Source organism: Balaenoptera physalus (genome assembly GCF_965194825.1).
Source record: "Balaenoptera physalus genome assembly, chromosome: 3".
NCBI classification, from domain to species: domain Eukaryota; kingdom Metazoa; phylum Chordata; class Mammalia; order Artiodactyla; family Balaenopteridae; genus Balaenoptera; species Balaenoptera physalus.
The window spans coordinates 79,389,996-79,410,819 of record NC_138890.1 but is presented as its reverse complement, the minus strand read 5'-3'; the positions used below and the strand labels follow the sequence as shown (position 1 = coordinate 79,410,819).

Here is a 20,824-nt window from a genome sequence, read left to right as displayed (position 1 = left end):
TTAAAGCATGTACAATATTTCATGCCCTTAACATGAAGTGCCTCTGAGCTGTCAAATTCGTTGACCATTTATTAGATAGTCTGGCTTATTTTGTCTCTATGATAAAAAAAAAGGACAGGTTGTCTGATATTTACAGAGATTCCCAGGTAAATTTTATTGGCATCATTTGAAAAGTACTTAGTGGATTCTTTTTTAAATATAAAAACTATTTTCAAAGAACAGATTGAAAAATAGAAAGTTGTTCCGTTTTAGTTCCCCAGACTTTTATCAGGTTCTGCAGGTTATTTCACACAGCTGTGCTTTATGAGAGGCAATGAATTGTATTTATTCAGCAGCTTCTCTGGGGCAGTGAACTCTGAGCTCTTGCTCATAATTAGCATAAGTAAGCAACACATTCCTGGTTGTCAGGCACTTTTGAGCCTCCAAGTCACCCTCAAGGGAGGCATAACACAGACCAGCCTAGAGTGCTTCCACCTATTTCAGCTCTGTGCTTGCTGCCCTACCAATCACTTTAAAATGCAAATATCTCCTTTACTATTTGAGGATTCATGCCTGCTTCTCCCTTTCTCATTAAATTATCCCTCCACCCACCCCACACCAAGGTGGGTCTCTGTGGATTGCAGACCAGTTGCCAAGAACCTTAAGAAGAACTGAAAACCTTTCACTTTCTACCCCCTTTCCTCTCCTTTTTTATTTGCTGTGGTCTCCGTGGCTGAGAACTATTTCTGGAGCACTGCAGGCTGACAGTCGAGCCTTGGTGTGCTTCTTACTTCAGCGTTTCACCCAAGTAGATCTCAATCTCCTGCTGGCCTCCAGAATAGAGGCTCCTTAGAATATTTTGCTCCCTTCGCACCTGCCTTTAATGGTAACTAGAAGTAGATTTAATGATCTCCAGGTGCACCTATAACCATCCTCAAACAATCTGGATTTCAATTATTCAGCTTACTGTGGCCAGGGACCAGGACTCACCTTTCTTAGAGAACTGTAAGTTCTACTTACTCCCTATTTCCTCTCCATTTGGGCTCTTTACTGCCCTTCCCGTCCCCGGCCCCCCACCATCAAATCAGGAGAATCTTTGGCTGTCATGGTGTCATGGTAGGAAGTCTATCTCTAACTCTCTGTCTTCAAATCTATTCAGACTCAGGATTTTGCCTTTAGAATCCCAAATGGCTTCTTTTTGCTATAAAATTATTTTCTTTATGAATGTCTCACAGTTTAAGTGCGTGAATGGTGAAAAGGCCACGGTCTTACCAAAAAAAAAAAAAAAAAATTAAAAGAGGAGAACTTCTGCTGATATTTCAAAATATTGTGCCACCACATAAATACCATGCCGACTGAAGAAGGCATTTTAGTGTAGATGCTGTCTTTTAGTATCTTTAAGCAGAAACCCACTTAAAAGATATAAAAGCCCAAGCTCTACTTTTTATGTTCCTTAACCTCAAATAAAAGGGAAGTTGATTTGGGCAGAGGTTAAACATAACAAATACAAAACTCACTTTCCTACCCATAGATGAGTTCCATTTAAAATAAATATTTTTTATCAAATCATCCCATTGTACACTTGAAATATCTTAGTTTTATTTCTCAATTATACCTCAATAATGCTAAAAAATAGAATAATTTTTTTTCAGGAGCACTTTTGTATTGGTGACTGTAAATTATGATTTAAATCTGGTACAGTCACTGGTAAGTGTTGCTTGAAATGCAGGCAGGGGATAAGCAAGCACTTCACAGAGTTTACAAAATGCAAGTAGGATACTACCACAAAGTCACAATTGTCTTTCACAATGTGTATTAATATTTGCCTGCTGAAAATTCCATGCATTTTGCCTGTTAATGAAGACCTTTTAAGTTAAAATTCCCTTTCTGAACAGGAATGCTGTCCATATATACTATATATATACACACACACTAATATTACACTACTATTATTATACTATTATATATAATTATATATACTATTATATTTATGTAGTTATATATACATAATATATTTACTATTAAACTAGTTATTTACTATTAAGCTATTTAGCTATCACAATTAAGCAGATTTTCAAAGAGATTCTTTCCAAATGTGTGCTTCTTTCCACAATACACATTATAAATATTTCAACAAGGAAAAGAATATGAAATGTTTGCAGACTTCTTGTCCACAACACATTTTTGTTCAGCAATAATGACTTCAAGGTTTCTATTCAAAAATAAAGCTTTGCAGGAAGTTGAAGAGGAAGCCCTTACTCCTTGCCCCTTCATTTCTTTGTGTCCTGAAATTTGTGACTCAGTGCAATGAAAATAATCAGAATGAAACCTTGCCCAGAGGGAAGTCCTCTCAAATGCTGGCGGGGTTCCACTGTCCTCCTCCAGCATCATCCCTCATTTTCTTTGGAATATTGTAAATTTTAAGACCTGCTAGTAGAATCTATATCAAATATGTTTTATTGGGAAAGAGATTTTGAGGTGGAATAAAAGCATATTTTCTTAATCCTTTCATATTCTGATCGATTTACTTTAATCTGGATTAACTAAAATCCCTGAAGACCCTAAGAAATTACATGAGATTTCACCTCAGAGAACATTCTCATATGTTAAACTACAATGCAATTAGGAAGCCAGGAATGGAGTTTGAGCTCAGTACTCTTGAAGCTGAGAAAAGAAGTTTATTTGCCTTTACACAATTTTCATTCTTTTTGTGGCTTTTCTTAAGTCTCACTCAGGGCAAGATTCTCTATTGCTAATAAGCATTCCCCGTAATTTAGGGCACTGACCTCCTGTTTTCCCAAATAATATTTGTTGGTGCAAATAAAATCTGTTTTTCTCTTATGTTTTTCCCCCCAAATTTGCAGGGGCCTATATTGATGTATTTAATTTTGAAAAGTGTTATGGGATACCTTAAAAGAGAGTCAGTCCTTCTCATGCTGAGAAGTTAAACCTAAGATACATATTGTTGAGTTTTAAAGGTATGTTGGGTGTAGTTTGAATCAAAATATAGGCCATGTGGCACATTTGAAATGCACCTTATGCCCTTGGGAGTGCCCCAGAGAGAAGGGTAGTCATCTTCCAGAGCAGATGGAATGTTGTGATTAGAGACCCCAGTGACTGTTAATGGTAGGTGGCATGGCATATATATCATGACAGTTGGATAGTAAAAACAGATGTTTCTAATAAAATTTTCAGATCAAAGCTCTAAAAGCAGATGCTCTAATTTGAATAACTTTGTAGCACGTTTCTGGGTGACCAGTAGCAGAAAGTTATTTTGCAATAGTTAACAGTTTTCCTGAGCTACAATCATCAGGCTCCCTACTGATTAATAAAAACGTGCCAAGTTCTTTGAGGTTAAGTTACTTGGGTAAGTTACTTAAGTTCCCTCAGCATGAATTTGTTTATTCGTTACATGTACACAGGACCTGGCTCTGTAAGCACATGGTAATCACCTGATTTTCAACAAATGAGTGCACACCTACCTTATTAATAGGTAGGTATTTAAAAGATTAAATGAGATAAAATAATATCATGTAAGCAAAAGTTTCATCATGCACTTGGCATCCATTAAACACTAACCACTTGAGCATCTTTATACCTTTTTCACAAAGTGTCTTCACATCGAATACCTTATTTAGACCAGACAATTTCTAGTTTTTATTTAGGGTACATGTTACCTTCATTTTCATACAAAACACTGAGATTCAGAGAGACTAATTGGCTTTCCAATGTCCATGTGGCCAGTGCATATCTGAGCCTGGAGTAAATATTCAGATATTCAAGGTTCTGTTCCAGGGCCTAACTTCCAGCCCTGCCACTACTATCCATCTGCTTCCACTTTTGGGGTCTGGTTTTCTCTTCTATAAATTGAAGGAGTTGAAGTTGTTTGGTATGGTATCAACTAATATATGGCACGATCAACCACATAATCTCAGTATCCCACAGCAATATGCATTTACCTAGATCACAAATCCATAGGTCACCTGAGGTTCTCCTGTTCTAGGCTGGGTACATCCCTGGCTGGCTCAGCCCTGTAGGTCTCTAATCCTCCTCCTCAGCTAGCCCAGGCTTACTCTTCTGCTCTGACAGATGTGAAAGAGAGCAGGCACAATAGCACAAACAGTTTTCTGTTAACATTCCATTAACCCAAGCAGATCATGTGGCAAACCCGAAAGCAAGGGGTAGGGAAGTATCTTCTGTCTCTTTCCTGGGAGAAGGTACTGCCAGGTGGTATGTGAAGGATGTGGATAAGGGCAGGGTAAAGAATTGAGGACATTAATGCCGTGTATTTCAACTGCTGAGATTGCTTTTAGCTCCAGCACGTTGTGATTTTCTTCCAATTTACATTTGGTTGGCAGAGTCTCTTTTCCTTATTTCTTTTCTTAATGTTTTTCTTTTTTAAAAAAGTGTTATTTTTTAAAATTAATTCTTATTGGAGTATATTTGCTTTACAATGTTGTGTTAGTTTCTGCTGTACAGCAAAGTGAATCAGTTATGTGTATACGTATATCCCCTCTTTTTAAGATTTCCTTCCCGTTTAGGTCACCACAGAGCACTGAGTAGAGTTCCCTGTGCTATACAGTAGGCTCTCATTAGTTATCTATTTTGTACATAGTAGTGTATATATGTCAGTCCTAATCTCCCAGTTCATCCCACACCCCCCAACCCCCTTGGTATCCATAAGTTTGTTCTCCACATCTCTGTCTCTATTTCTGCTTTGCAAATAAGTTCATCTGTACCACTTTTCTAGATTCTTCATATAAGAGATATTATATGATATTTTTCTCTTTCTGACTTACCCCACTCTGTATGACGGACTCTAGGTCTATCCACGTCTCTGCAAATGGCACTATTTCATTCCTTTTTATGGCTGAGTAATATTCCAATGTATATATGTACCACATCTTCTTTAACCCATTCCTCTGTTGATGGACATTTAGGTTGCTTCCATGACCTGGCTATTTTAAATAGTGCTGCAGTGAACATTGGGGTGCATGTGTCTTTTTTCTTTTTTTAATTATTTATTTATTTGTTTTAGGCTGTGTTGGGTCTTTGTTTCCGTGCAAGGGCTTTCTCTAGTTGCGACGAGCGGGGGCCACTCTTCATCGCGGTGCGCGGGCCTCTCACTGTCGCGGCCTCTCTTGTTGCGGAGCACAGGCTCCAGACGCACAGGCTCAGCAATTGTGGCTCACGGGCCTAGTTGCTCCGCGGCATGTGGGATCTTCCCAGACCAGGGCTCGAACCCGCGTCCCCTGCATTGGCAGGCGGATTCTCAACCACTGTGCCACCAGGGAAGCCCGCATGTGTCTTTTTGAATTATGGTTTTCCTTGGGTATATACCCAGTAGTGGGATTGCTGGGTCATATGGTAATTCTGTTTTTAGTTTTTTGAGGAAACTCCATACTGTTCTCCATAGTGGCTGTACCAATTTACATTCCCACCAACAGTGCAAGAAGGTTCCCTTTTCTCCACATCCTCTCCAGCATTCATTGTTTATAGATTTTTTTGACGATGGCCATTCTGACCAGTGTGAGATGATACCCCATAACTTCTTCACACTCTTTTCCGATCAAAATCCCTATATTCTGCATCTAGGAAGGACTAATTATTTCCTTCTTTTCTGTTTAAACAAAAAAACCTGCATCTGTGTGAACCCTGAAAGCATATTCACGATGAAGAAAATATAGTGCTCCAACCTCCTATGAGATTGTCCTTTAATATTGCCTTCTGGAACAATATGTTCAGGGAACAGCAAGATCAACATATAAAAAAAACACAGAATGGTAAACTGACATGAGTTTTCTGCCCTTCAGTGAATTCCTGTTTGCCCTAGGCAACTTGAAAAACATTGACACTAATTATTAGAAAAATGCAAATTGTAATGTTTTTGTGTCTATGTCCATCATTGATATTGACCTATAATTTCCTTTTTTTGTGATATCTTTGTCTGGTTTTGGTATCAGGGTGATGGTGGCCTCGTAGAATGAGTTTGGGAGTGTTCCTCCCTCTGCAATTTTTTGGAAGAGTTTGCGAAGGATAGGAGTTAGCTCTTCTCTAAATGTTTGATAGAATTCACCTGTGAAGCCATCTGGTCCTGAACTTTTGTTTGTTGGAAGATTTTAATTACAGTTTCAATGTCATTACTTGTGATTTGTCTGTTTATATTTTCTAATTCTTCCTGGTTCAGTCTTGGAAAGTTGTACCTTTCTAAGAATTTGTCCATTTCTTCCAGGTTGTCAATTTTATTGGCATATAGTTGCTTGTAGTAGTCTCTTTTGATCCTTTGTATTTCTGTGGTGTCAGTTGTAATTTCTCCTTTTTCATTTCTGATTTTATTGATTTGAGTCCTCTCTCTTTTTTTCTTGATGAGTCTGGCTAAAGGTTTATCAATTTTGTTTATTTTCTCAAAGAACCAGCTCTTAGTTTTACTGACCTTATTTATTTATTGCTATTGTTTTCTTAATTTCTATTTAGTTTATTTCTGCTCTGATCTGTATGATTTCTTTCCTCCTACTAATTTTGGGGCTTTTTTTTTTTTGTTCTTCTTTCTCTAGTTGCTTTAGGTGTAAGGTTAGATTGTTTATTTGAGATTTTTCTAGTTTCTTGAGGTGAGATTGAATTGCTATAAACTTCCCTTTTAGAACTGCTTTTGCTGAGTCCCATAGGTTTTTGGTCATCATGTTTTTGTTGTCATTTGTTTCTAGGTATTTTTTGATTTCCTCTTGGATTTCTTCAGGGATCTCTTGGTTATTTAGTAACATGCTGTTCAGCTATCATGTGTTTGTGTTTTTTACAGTTTTTTTTCCTGTAATTGATTTGTAATCTCATAGCGTTGTGGTCAGAAAAGATGCTTGATACGATTTCAATTTTCTTAAATTTACTGAGCCTTGATTTGTGACCCAAGATGTGATCTGTCCTGGAGAATGTTCCCTGTGCACTTGAGAAGAAAGTGTATTCTGCCACTTCTGGGTGGAATGTCCTATAAATATCAATTAAATCTATCTGGTCTATTGTGTCATTTAAAGCTTGTGTTTCCTTATTTATTTTCTGTCTGGATGATCTGTCCATTGGTGTAAGTGGCGTGTTAATGTCCCCCACTATTATTATTATTATTTTTAAAATATTTATTTATTTATTTTCGGCTGCATTGGGTCTTAGTTGTGGCATGCGGGATCTTTGTTGTGGTGCACGGGCTTCTCTCTAGTTGTGGTGCAGGGCTCCAGAGCATGTGGGCTCAGTAGTTGTGGCACGCAGTCTCTCTAGTTGTGGCACATGGGCTCCAGAGTGTATGGGCTCTGTAGTTGCGGCACATGGGCTTAGTTGCCCCACGACATGTGGGATCTTAGTTCCCTGACCAGGGATCGAACCTGCGTCCCCTGCATTGGAAGGCAGATTCTTAACCACTGGACCACCAGGGAAGTTCCCCCCCAACTATTATTGTGTTACTGTTGATTTCTGCCTTTATGGCTGTTAGCATTTGCCTTATGTATTGAGGTACTTCTATGTTGGCTGCATAAATATTTACAATTATTATTTCTTCCTCTTGGATTGATCCCTTGATCATTATGTAGTATCCTTCTTTGTCTCTTGTAGTAGTCTTTATTTTAAAGTCTATTTTATCTGATATGAGCATTGCTACTCCAGCTTTCTTTTGATTTCCATTTTCATGGAATATCTTTTTCCATCCCCTCACTTTCAGTCTGTATGTGTCTCTGGGTCTGAAGTGGGTCTCTTGTAGACAGCATATATACAGGTCTTGTTTTTGTAGCCATTCAGCCAGTCTGTGTCTTTTGTTTGTAGCATTTAATCCATTTGCACTCAAGGTAATTATTGATATATGTGTTCCTATTACCATTTTCTTAATTGTTTTGGGTTTGTTTTTGTGGGTTTTTTTCTTCTCTTGTGTTTCCCACCTAGAGAAGTTCCTTTAGCATTTGTTGTAAAGCTAGTTTGGTTGTGTTGAATTCTCTTAGCTTTTGCGTGTCTGTAAAGCTTTGGATTTCTCCATCGAATCTGAATGAGATCCTTGCTGGGTAGAGTAATCTTGGTTGTTGGCTTTTCCTTTTCATCACCTTAACTGTATCATGCCACTGCCTTCTGGCCTGCAGAGTTTCTGCTGAAAAATCAACTGATAACCTTATGGGGATTCCCTTGTAGGTTATTTGTTGCTTTTCCCTTGCTGCATTTAATATTTTTTCTTTGAATTTAATTTTTGTTAGTTTGATTAATATGTGTCTTCGTGTGTTTCTCCTTGGGTTTATCCTGTGTGGGACTCTCTGTGCTTCCTGGACTTGGGTGGATATTTCCTTTCCCATGTTAGGAAAGTTTTCAACTATAATCTCTTCAAATATTTTCTCAGACCCTTTCTCTTTCTCTTCTTCTTCTGGGACCCCTATAATTTAAATGTTGGTTCATTTAATGTAGTCCCAGAGGTCTCTGAGACTGTCCTCATTTCTTTTCATTCTTTTTTCTTTATTTTGCCCCTCAGCAGTTATTTCCACCATTCTATCTTCCAGCTCACTTATTCATTCTTCTGTTTCAGTTATTCTGCTATTGATTCCTTCTAGTGTATTTTTCATTTCAGTTATTGTGTTGTTCATCACTGTTTGTTCTTTAGTTCTTCTAGGTCCTTGTTAAACATTTCTTGTATTTTCTCAATCCATGCCTCCATTCTATTTCTGAGATTTTGGATCATCTTTACTACTATTACTCTGAATTCTTTTTCAGGTAGATTGCCTATTTCCTCTTCATTTATTTGGTCTTTTAGGTTTTTACCTTGCTTCTTCTTCTGTAACATATTTTTTTTGTCATCTCACTTTTTTTGATGGGTGGGGCTGTGTTCCTGTCTTACTGGTTGTTTGGCCTGAGGCGTCCAACACTGGAGTTTGCAGTCCAACGCTGACAGTTGTGTAGAGCCAGGTCTTGGTGCCAGAATGAGGACCTCTGGGAGTCCTCACACCAATTAATATTCCCTGGGGTCTGAAGTTCTTTGTTAGTCCAGCTGTTTGGACTCAGCACTCCCACCACAGGATCTCAGGCCTGACCCTTGTCCTGGGAACCAAGATCCTGCAAGCTGCAGGGTGCAGCAAAAAAAAAAAAAAAAAAAAAGAAGGCAACAAACTAAAAGGAGCAGAACAGTAACAAAGAATAAAAAATAAAATAAAGTTAGAAAAATAAAAAATATATTAGAAAAAATAATAATATAAATGAAACAACAACAAGAAGGCCAAACAGAACCACAACAGCAAAAAAAAAAAAAAAAAAAAAAAATGCCGGAAAAGGCCTTTGGGGCTTAGATGGGGGTGCGGGGCTTAGGCAGGGGCAGCTGGGCCTAGGCTCAGTGTGGCTGGAGGGGGCCCTGGAGGATGGAGGTTCAGGCCCGGGACCCCAGCAGGCTTGCCGGGGCCCGAGCAGGTCAGGAAAATGCTGGCTGCATTCCCCTCTGATTCCCTGATCCCCCAAAGTTCTCTCCCCATCCCCACTGATCCCTTCACCATGAGTGGGCCCCTCCGAGCATGGGAACCCCTCCCCTCCCCCAGCTGCCCCTTGGGGTACTGGTTCTCTCTCGCCTCTACTTCTGCTCCCCCCCTCCCTCCCATGCCCACAGGACATGTGTGACTGGAGGGGGCCCCAGAGGGTGGAGGTTCAGGCCTGGGACCCCAGCAGGCTTGCTGGGGCCCGAGCAAGTGGGGGAAATGCTGGCCACATTCCCCTCTGATCCCCCGAAGGTATCTCCCTGTCCCCGCTGATCCCCTAGTGGTGAGTGGGCCCCTCTGGGCGTTGGAACCCCTCCCCTCCCCCAGCCGCCCCTCAGGAGCACCAGTCCCATCCTGCCTCCACTTTTGCTTCCCTCTTCCCAACCCCCCACGTCCTACCTGGTTGTGCAGGGGTTCCTCCCGTCCCCTTAGGTGTCCAAGGTCCCCCACCAGAGCCTGGTAGGTGCCCTAATTGTGAGGAGATGTGAACTCTGCATCCTCCTACTCTGCCATCTTGACTTCACCTCCCCCCCATCCCTGGAATAAAGCTCCTTGACATGGGTCTTGGTAGTAATTTTTTGAATATGATACTTAAAGCACAAGCAACAAAATCAAAAATAAACAAGTGGGACTACATCAAACTAAAAAGCTTCTGCACAGCAAAAGAAACAATCAACGAAGTGAAAAGACAACCTATGGAATGGGAAAAATATATGAAACCCTATAACTGATTAGAGATTAATATCCAAAATATATAAAGAACTTACACAAATCAGCAGCAAAAAAACCAAACAATGAAAAAATGGGCAAAGAACCTGCATAGACATTTCTTCAAAGAAGATATAAGAAAGACCAACAGGCACATGGAAAAAATGCTCAACATTACTAGTAACTAAGGAAATACATTAAAACTGCAATGAGACATCACCTCGCACTTGTTAGAATGGCCATTATAAAAAAGACAAGAGATAACAAATGCTGGTATGGATGAGGAGAATGGGTTTGGTGGGATTGTAAATTGGTACAGCCACTGCAAAACAATATGGAGGAGCCTCAAAAAATTAAAAATGGATTACCATATTACCCAGCAATTCTAATACTTCTGGGAATATATACAAAGAAAATGAAAACTCTAACTCAAAAGATATCTGCCCTCCCATATTCATAGCAGCATTATTTACAATAGCCAAGAGATGGAAACAACCTAAGTGTACATTGATAGATAAAATGAGTAAAGAAGTTGTGGTATCTATACACAAAATGGAATATTATTCAGTCAGAAAAATGAGGAAATTCTACTATTTCTGACAATGTATGGACCTTAAAGGCATTATGCTAAGTGAAATAAATCCGACAGAGAATGACAAATACTGTGTCATCTCACTTATATGTGGAATCTAAAAAAAAAAAGTCAAACTCATAGAAAAAGAGATCAGACTTGTGGTTAACAGAGGCTGAGGGTGGGGGGAAGGGCAATTGGAGGAAGGTGGTTAAAAGGTACAAACTTCTAGTTATTAGATAAATAAATATTAGGGATGTAATGTACAACTTGATGACTACAGCTAGCACTGCTGTGTGTTGTATAGGTAAGTTGTTAAGAGAGTAAACCCTGAGAGTTCTTGTAACAAGGAGAAACATTTTTTTCCTTTTTGCTTATTTTTTCTTTTTATTGTATCTATATGTGAGCTGAGCCTATTGTGGTAATTGCTTCACAGTATATGCAAATCAAAAAATCAAACCATCCTGCTGTAGACCATAAAGTTATATACTATGATGTATGTCAATTATTTCTCAATAATTGGAAAACTGGAAAAAATAGAGAAATAAAAAACCAAACATAAATTAAACTTTTGTTCATTTGAACATTTTCTTTCTGGCTACCTAGAAGATTTCATCTTTTCTTCAATATTCTGTAATTTTACCATTATGTAGTCAGGTTTAGTTTTGTTTATATTTATCTTACCTGAATATTCTAAAATTAGATGCTTTATATATTTTTTATCAGTTTTGGTTAATTGTCAGTCATTATTTACTCAAATATTGCTTTTTCTTCATGTTCTCTCTTCTCTACTTTGGAATTCTTACACATCTCTTTGACCTTTAAGTTTTTCCAGTATTTCATGTTTTTATTTTTTCCATGTGCTTATTTCACGTATTTTATCTGACCTATCTCAGGTCACTAATTCTATCATGTGTAATTTGATAGTAAATACATTTTTGAAATTCTTAATCTAGTCATTATATTTTTATTATTATTTTAAAAAATCCATTAGATCATTTAAAATTTTCCATTCATGGCTTAAATTTTCAATGATTTTTTATTACCTTGAACCAAATAAGAATAATTATTTTGAAATCTATGTCAGTAACTCTATTATCTGGAAGCCCTTGTTGTCTGTTTTATAACCTTTGATTTCTCCTGGATTTTGTTCACATTGTCTTGTTTCTTCAAATGCCTGGCCATTTAAAACTATATGCTGGAATATATATGTGTGTATATATATATATATATATATATATATATATATATATATATACACACACACACATACACATGCACACATATATATTCATATGTATATTATTTTATATATAATATATTCTAGAGTATATTTAAATATGTATATTCAGCATATGTTAAATATATATGTATATGTGAAAGATAATTTAAAGTTTTTAATATAGTATAATATGCATAATATTCATATTATCTAGCATAATATATAATACGCTAGACTTTATATAACACCAGCTGACATTTTTTAAACAATTTTTAAAAATTGAAGTGTAGTTAATTTACAATGTTGTGTTAGTTTCAGATGTACAGCAAAGTGATTCAGTTATACATATGTATATATATCTATTCTTTTTCAGATTCTTTTCCATTATAGGTTGTTACAAGATATTGAATATAGTTCCATGTGCTATACAGTAGGTCCTCATTGTGTATCTATTTTATATATAGTATTGTGTATATGTTAATCCCAACCTCCTAATTTATCTTCCCCCCATGCCCCCTGCTACTCTGTTTGGTAACCATAAGTTTGCTTTCTATGTCTGTGAGTCTATTTCTGTTTTGTAAGTAAGTTCATTTGTATCATTTTTTTAGATTCCACATATAAGTCATATCATATGATAATTGTCTTTCTCTGACTGACTTACTTCACTTAATATGATATTCTCTAGGTCCATCCATGTTGCTGCAAATGGCATTATTTCATTCCTTTTTTGGTTGAGTAATATTCCATTGTATATATATATATATATATATATATACCATACCTTCTTTATCCAGTTATCCATTGATGGACATTTGGGTTGTTTCCATGTCTTAGCTATTGTAAATAGTCCTGCTGTGAACATTGGGGTACATGTATATTTTTGAATTAGAGTTTTCTTCAGATATATGCCCAGGAGTAGGATTGCAGGATCATATGGTAACTCAACTTTTATTTTTTTAAGGAATCTCTATACTGTTTTCCACAGTGGCTGCACCAGTTTACATTCCCACCAACAGTGTAGGAGGGTTCCTTTTTCTCCACACCCACTCCAGTATTTATTATTTGTAGACTTTTTAATGATGGCCATTCTGACCGGTGTAAGGTGATACCTCATTGTACTTTTGATTTGCATTTCCCTAATAATTATCAATATTGAGCATCTTTTCATGTGCCTGTTGCCCATCTGTATGTCATCTTTGGAGAAATATCTATTTGGGTCTTCTTCCCATTTTTTGTTTGGGTTGTTAGTTTTTTTAATATTGAGCTGTATGAGCTGCTTATATATTTTGGAAATGAATCCTGTGTCAGTAGCATCCTTTGCAAATGTTTTCTCCCAGTCTGTAGGCTGTCTTTTCGTTTTGTTTATGGTTTCCTTTGTTGTGCAAAAACTTTTAAGTTTAATTTGTTTATTTCTGTTTTTGTTTCCATTACTCTAGGAGACAGATCCAAAAAAGTATTGCTGCGATTTATGTCAAAGAGTGTTCTGCCTATGTTTTCCTCTAGGAGTTTTATAGTATCCAGTCTTTCATTTAGGTCTTTGATCCATTTTGAGTTTATTTTTGTATATGGTGTCAGAGAATGTTCTAATTTCATTCTTTTACATGACCAGTTTTCCCAGTACCACTTACTGAAGAGACTGTCTTTTCTCCAATGTGTATTCTTGCCTCCTTTGTCATAGATTAATTGACCATAAATGCATGGGTTTATTTCTGGGCTTTCTATCCTGTTCCATTGATCTGTATGTCTGTTTTTGTGCCAGTACCTTATTGTTTTGATTACTGTAGCTTTGTAGTGTGGTCTGAGGTCAGGGAGGATGATTCCTCCAACTCCATTCTTTCTCAGGATTGTTTTGGCTATTCGGGGTCTTTTGTGTCTCCGTACAAATTGTGAAATGTTTTGTTCTAGTTCTGTGAAAAAATGCCATTGGTAATTTGATAGGGATTGCATTGAACCTATAGATTGTCTTGGGTAGTATGGTCATTTTAACAATATTGATTCTTCCAATTCAAGAACAGAGTATATCTTTCCATCTGTTTGTGGGGTCTTTAATTTCTTTCATCAGCATCTTATAGTTTTCAGAATACAGGTCTTTTGTCTCCTTAGGTTTATTCCTCTGTATTTCTTTTAGATGTGATGGTAAATGGGATTGTTTCCTTAATTTCTCTTTCTGATATTTTGTTGTCAGTGTATAGAAATGCAACAGATTTCAGTGTATTTGTTTTGTGTCCAGCAACTTTACCAAATTCATTGATGAGCTCTAGTAGTTTTCTGGCAGTGTCTTTAGGATGTTCTACGTATAGCATCATCCCATCTGCAAACAGTGACAGTTTTACTTCTTCTTTTCCAATTTGGATTCCTTTTATTTCTTTTTCTTCTCTGATTGCTGTGGCTAGGACTTCCAAAACTATGTTCAATAAAAGTGGTGAGAATGGTCATACTTGTCTTCTTCCTGATCTTAGAGGAAATGCTTTCAGCTTTTCACCATTGAGTATGATGTTAGCTGTGGGTTTGTCATATATGACCTTTATTATGTTGAGGTATGTTCCCTTTTTTCTCCCTTTCTGAAGTGTTTTTATCATGAATGGATGTTGAATTTTATCAAAAGATTTTTCTGCTTTTATGCTTTTCTGAGATGATCATATGGTTTTTATTCTCCAATTTGTTAATGTGTTGTATCACATTGATTGATTTGAGGATATTGAAAAATCCTTGCATCCCTGGAATAAATCCCACTTGATCATAGTTTATGATTGACAGTTTTATATCCAACTGAATTATCATTTAATACTGAGGGTGAAATGAAGATATTTTCAAGTAAAATAGTAAGAGTTTATCAACAGTAATCTCTGTTGGTGCTGCATTGTGTTCCCTCAAAATTCTTCTGTTGAAACCCTGACCCCTAGGACCAGAAAATGTGAGTGTATTTAGAGATAGGGCCTTTAAAATGAAGATTAAGTTAAAATGAGGCTGTTAGAGTGGGCCCTAATCCAATCTAACTGGTGTCATGTAAGAAGAGGAAATTTGGACGTACAAAGGGACACAAGGGTATCTGCTGCAAGAAAAGACCATGTGAAGACACAGTGAAAGGCAGCCATCTGCAGTCATTAGGAGAGGCCTCAAAAGAAACCAAACCAATTGACACCTTCCTTGATCTTACACTTCCAACCTCTCCAACTGTGAGAAAATAAATTTCGGTTTTTTTAGTCTGTGGTATTTATTATGGCAGCCCTAGCAAGCTAATGAAGATTCTTATAAGAAGTACTAATACTTTAACTCCTAAATATTTTCAAATCACATCACACATATAAAATATTCCTGTAGTATTCTGACAGAAGTACACAGGGGTTGGGGCGCTGAACAACACAGGGGTTGAACAACCCCTTGAACAGCACAGGGGTTGGGGCGCTGACCCTCTGTGCAGTTGAAAGTCCTCATATAATTTATAGTTGGTCCTTCATATCCATGGTGCCACACCATGGATTCAACCAACCTCAGATCTTGTAGTACTGTAGCATTTACTATTGAAAAAAAATTCACCCATAAGTGGTCCTGCACAGTTCAAACTCATGTTGTTCAAGGGTCAACTCTAGATAAGAATGGTCACAGGCCAGAGATCAGCCAGGGGGTTCTAGCCATTCTGTTCTCCACAGCCACACTAAGCGTTGAGGATATCAATATTTCATGCACATCTGTAACCCATTCATGACACCTCATCTGGGAAGCTCTTTTCTAAAGGATAAACTTCAGGAAGAAGTAAAATGATCTCATAAGGAATGTCCGACATTCATGGAGGAAGTTTCTTTCTATATATCAACTGAACCCCAGGCAGAGTTTCAGGATGGCTATTAAAAAAGTTTTTTTTTATAAATAGAAGGACACTAACTGATGACTTCTCAGAGAGCTGAGCCCCAATCTTCTTTATCACCTTTACCTTCCAGGTATATTTTCCTGCTTCTGCACTTGGATTCCAGTAAGTCGTGAGGATAGATCTGTGAGTATAGCCCCATTCTCTGCTTTGGGTTTCTCTCTGGAAATACAAAGATTTTTGTTTGATCCTAGCTTTATAATTCTCTTTTTGTATTTATCATCACTATGTCTTTTTTTAATTTATTATTTTTAAAAATTTATTTTATTTTTGGCTGCGTTGGGTCTTCATTGCTGCACGTGGGCTTTCTCTAGTTGCGGCGAGTGGGGGCTACTCTTTGTTGCAATGCACGGGCTTCTCATTGTGGTGGCTTCTCTTGTTGTGGAACACGGGCTCTAGGTGCCAGGGCTTCAGTAGTTGCGGCACGTGGGCTCAGTAGTTGTGGCTCGTGGGCTCTAGAGTGCAGGATCAGTAGTTGTGGCGCACGGGCCTAGTTACTCCACATCCTGTGGGATCTTCCCGGACCAGGGCTTGAACCCGTGTCCCCTGCATTGGCATGCAGATTCTTAACCACTGCGCCACTAGGGAAGCCCATATCATCACTATGTCTTTTGGACAGAGATAGTATATTGAGAGTGTGAACAAATGGAGACTTAATCAGAAACCAAGCATAGCCATTATTCAAAAAGTTTCAGATTCCTCTTTGCCTAAGATATTGACTTATGAGACACCACATGAGGATTCATATGTTCAATTCAGTTGTGTTAAAGTGCATGACAATACCCAAAATGAAATTTCACGCTTGAAAATTGGATACCACTGAAGCTATTTAGTAACTATTTAGAAAGTATTATTTTCACCTTGGAAAATAAACATTAAAGTTTATTTATTCTAGTAAAATTATGTTTCCAAAAATGTTACTTCTGAGGCTTAGTTTATCTTAGTATAAACTAGTTGTTCTCATTCAGGGGTTATCCCCACCCCACCCCAACTGAGGACATTTGGCAATGTCTGGAGGCAATTTTGATTTTTGTGACTTGGGGGGGGTGCTACTGGCATCTAGTGGGTAGAGGTCAGGGGTGTTTCTAGACATCTTACAATGCACTGAACAACCCCACATAACAAAAAAATTATTGACCCCAAATTTCAATAGTGTCAAAATTGAGAAAACCTACATCATTTGACTGTACTCACCATACAAAAGCAAAAATCATTTAGGAGCACCTGTTGACATTATTTTGTCCCCTGAGATTCTGTTACCAAGGCTGTTGCCCCAGAATCATACCCCTGCCCCTCCCTCGAATGGAAACCAGTTGTTCTTATCTAAGTTCAGGAGGAAGCTGCAAAGAGAAAAGCAAGGACTGGTTAGAACAACTAGACCCAATATGACAGAAGATTTGACTTCCAGTAGACCTTGATCCTCATTATACGCTCATTGTAATACGTTAGCATGCTAAAGGGCCCATCCACCAGCACCGTGACAGGTGACGATCGCCTTGACAACAACTGGAAAAGCCCATACAAGGACTGAAAAAGAGTGTTGCATCAGTTCTGTGTCCAAACCACAACCCTGTTCTCAGATAAGACGTGAGTATGCCTCCCACTCTTTCCAATTCCCTCCCTTTTACCTTGGCCCTCCTAAACATATGGTGTCTCTGTCCCAATTGGGTTGTGAAGTTGATTTGCAAACTAAATTTGCGCTTCTCCATTCTTTGGCCATTAATTAAAGCTTGTGCTGTTCCAGTCTCAGCATAGGTTTCATTATTGGCTGTGCGAATCTGAGCGGAAAAAGAACCTCCCTGGGTGTCGGCGCCTGGCTAGGACTTTAGTGAGGGTCCAGTTGACCAGTTTGGTAACAGTTCCATTTAGGAGGTCAGCCTGGGGTTCCAGGACTCTGCATTTTTCCAGGTGGTTTCCATCCAAGAGGTCCAAGGATTACATTCTAAGAAATCTTTTTTACCCCTTGCTATTTCTGAAAGCTACTTGAGGATAGGGGCTGCATCCTCGCCTAAATCCAGAAAACGCTTGTTGAGTGAATGACAAAACGATGGATGAAAGTATGAATGAAGTTAGGGGAGTCAATCATTTTACTACACAGGTCCCAGCAGCTCCCGTTACTTCCGGCCGCAGAACTGGCCCTTTCAAGCCAAGCCTCTTGGGCAGGCTCTCGCCGCGACTGGAGGCATGCTGGACTACATTTCCCAGAGTTCCAAGGGATCGCTGCGCAGGCGCACTTGGAAAACTCGGGCGTCTCTCTCCTCCGCAGAAACTGGCAGGTCATTGCCGTCCTGCCCCAGCCTGTCCTCCTGTCCTCCTTGTCCCGCAGTGTGAACTCCAGTAGTTCTGCTAGTGTATGTGTGTCGCTGCAGGCTGGACTTATGGCCTCGCCGTTGAGGTTCGACGGGCGGGTGGTACTGGTCACCGGCGCGGGGGGAGGTGAGTACGCGAAGGCTGGAGGGCCGGCGTCCTCCAGCGGTCCGGGATCCGCACGCAGCTGTAGCTGCGATCTCAGCATCTGGGCTGCGGGCAGCGGTGGCGGGGCGGCTTGGGGAGCGAGCGACTGGACTCGGTGGGGTTGAGGGTGGGAGGACGGACAACGATTGTTCTCCGGGCGCCTAATCGGCTGAGGATGGTGAGGAGGGGCTGGCCAGCCTAGAGTGGGGAGCCAGAAACTCCTGGTGCAGCCCACTTCTCCACCCGCCCCCAACCCTGTGGGAGCTTCTCAAGGCTTCAGGTCTTGAGAGGAGAGAGGCCCGGCTCGGCTGCGGGTTGCAAAACTAGGTATAATTCATCCCGACGCCCGTCTGTGCGTATCGATTGCGACTCTTCCTGTTAATAGACTCCCTAGGCCTCTGTCAAGTGTTTTAAACGTGGCGGAAAAGCAGTCTGGGGGCTGGAATCACCCCCGCAGGAGTAGAGATGTCAGTCCCTTGCCTTTGAAAAGTCAGTCATCTTTCCCTCTGTCGGATGATTCTAAGTTCTCGAGAGGGCCTTCTTTAAAAAAAGGCATCTGGTAAGAGTCCTCCTTTTTGGACTTTGTGTGTTTATCAAGCGGATTGCAAACTCCAATGCCTGCAGGACTCAGGCAGGCGATAGAGGAATAAAATGAGAGTGGGGTGGGGGCAGTAGGAACGGGAGAGCAGAGGCCTTTCTGAAGTGGGCCAGATCTTCCTGTATTTCAGAAGCCAAGTGGAGATTGGTTATGTGAAATAACCCTATTTTTATTTCTATTTATTTATTTATGGCTGCATCAGGTCTTTGTTGCGGTGCGCGGGCCTCTCATTGCGGTGGCTTCTCTTGTCGCAGAGCCGGGCTCTAGGCGCACAGGTTTAGTTGCTCCACGGCATGTGGGATCTTCCCGGACCAGGGCTCGAACCCGTGTCCCCTGCATTGGCAGGTGGATTCTTAACCACTGCACCACCAGGGAAGTCCCCAAATAACCCTATTTTTAAAGGACAAAATTTAAGACAAACCACTCATACCCACACGGATGCTTTGCAGTGAGGTTTTACACTATTTGCCACCTGTCCATGATCTCTGTAATCTCCAAGTGCAGGGATCTTGACCTAACGGGCCTTTGATTACCCACTGGTAGTGCCTTATACCTAGAATGGACCTAATGCAGAATTAATTTGAATTATATATTAAAAGTCACAAACAGTGGAATTCTGACAGTTAATTCATACGTATTTTCACGTCTCCATTTATAAAATGGATTCACATGCTTCCTTTCAGAAAATATTTTTAGTATTAATTGGTGGCCAAATGTTTTATATCCGTAGCTATATTTATTCTAAAATGATTATGTTTTTGGGAAAACATTTTGTTTACACTTTGCTTTTGATGGAAATAATTAAGTAAAGCACTCATGTTTTAAACCTCTTTTGACAGTGAGTGATTCACAGTATGAAATACATTTTATACCAGGACCTGGTATACACACACACACACACACACACACACACCCCCCATATTTGAAACAAGCTCATGACATGGTACATAGTAAATGCAGTGCACTTTGAACGTTTCTATTCTGTTTCATTAAGTAAATGCAGATTACAACCCACTAAATTGATTTTGTGAAGTATTAATGGGTTGTGACTAGACAGTTCTGAATTTAGCACCTCCTGTTCATGAACTGATCCGTATTTTAAAGAGCCTGGATTATGATACAATTACTAGCCATTAGATTTGAATACTGATCTGGGGCAGATATAATTTTGTGGTAAAGTTGAGACTGTCATTAGGTCTACACTGGGCCATCATTATGAAAGAGAGATTGAGATCTAATTCCAGTCCTATCATGAAGACTGTTGTCCTTGAGGTCTTGGGGTTCTCATTTAAGGATACATATCTGTAGAATTGAGGCACTGCTAAACATCCCAAGAGGGTGTCCGTGAATCCCTCCCAGGCCTGTGTCTGGGAATTAGTCTGACTCCAACCCACGCATGTTCTAGAGATGAATAGAAATACCTTTGCACTATTCAGGTGCTGTTGTTTAGCTTGGAATATTGAATAGTTTAATGGGAGACCTGGAAGGAGAGGTTTAGAATTGTCTAGGATTAAGGTAAACAATTTTGCCATGATGGGTGGTATAACGGGAATTCGTATTTATTAGCTGATTGTAGTAGTTGCTGGGGATGTAGTTGTGAGAGTGGTGGAGGTGGGCCGTGGAAGAAGGGAGTCTGGCCATTGTGAATTTGAGATGGTTATAAAATAGCAAGCTGTAGATCTGGAGATAGTGAGAAGTGTGTGAGTAGTTGGAGATTCTGGAGTCAGGAGAGGTTTCGAAGTCATTTGACTTCCTTTGATTGGTAAAGCTAGAAGGTGAAATAGTCCAGGAAGCTAATCTCAGAGGCTCTGTCAACTTGAAGCAGAGAGAAGTCTAACCCACTGAAGAGAGCACTGAACAAGCACTGTGAGAAAAGAATCAACTGATATTTGACAGTGCTAAAGAAGTTAAGGTCAGAAGAGAAATGGGGGAGAGAGGACGGTTGACAATG

At 39.3% G+C, this 20,824-nt stretch overlaps 1 protein-coding gene and 1 long non-coding RNA gene across 3 annotated transcripts in view; one reads left to right on the top strand and one right to left on the bottom strand.

Moving 5' to 3' along the window:
• LOC309657871 overlaps positions 1 to 20,824 on the bottom strand; it is a 315,556-nt gene that overhangs the window by 20,155 nt on the left and 274,577 nt on the right. The window lies entirely within an intron of this gene.
• Positions 17,435 to 20,824, top strand: part of HSD17B4 (hydroxysteroid 17-beta dehydrogenase 4) — a 90,251-nt gene continuing 86,861 nt past the window's right edge. Inside the window, exon 1 of one of the 2 annotated variants that reach the window (XM_082455751.1) lies at positions 17,435 to 18,257. In XM_082455751.1, the coding sequence (XP_082311877.1) occupies positions 17,885 to 18,257 (373 nt within the window). In that variant the 5' untranslated portion in view covers positions 17,435 to 17,884. The remainder of the gene's footprint in view (positions 18,258 to 20,824) is intronic. The other variant, XM_082455750.1, reaches the window with a different exon arrangement.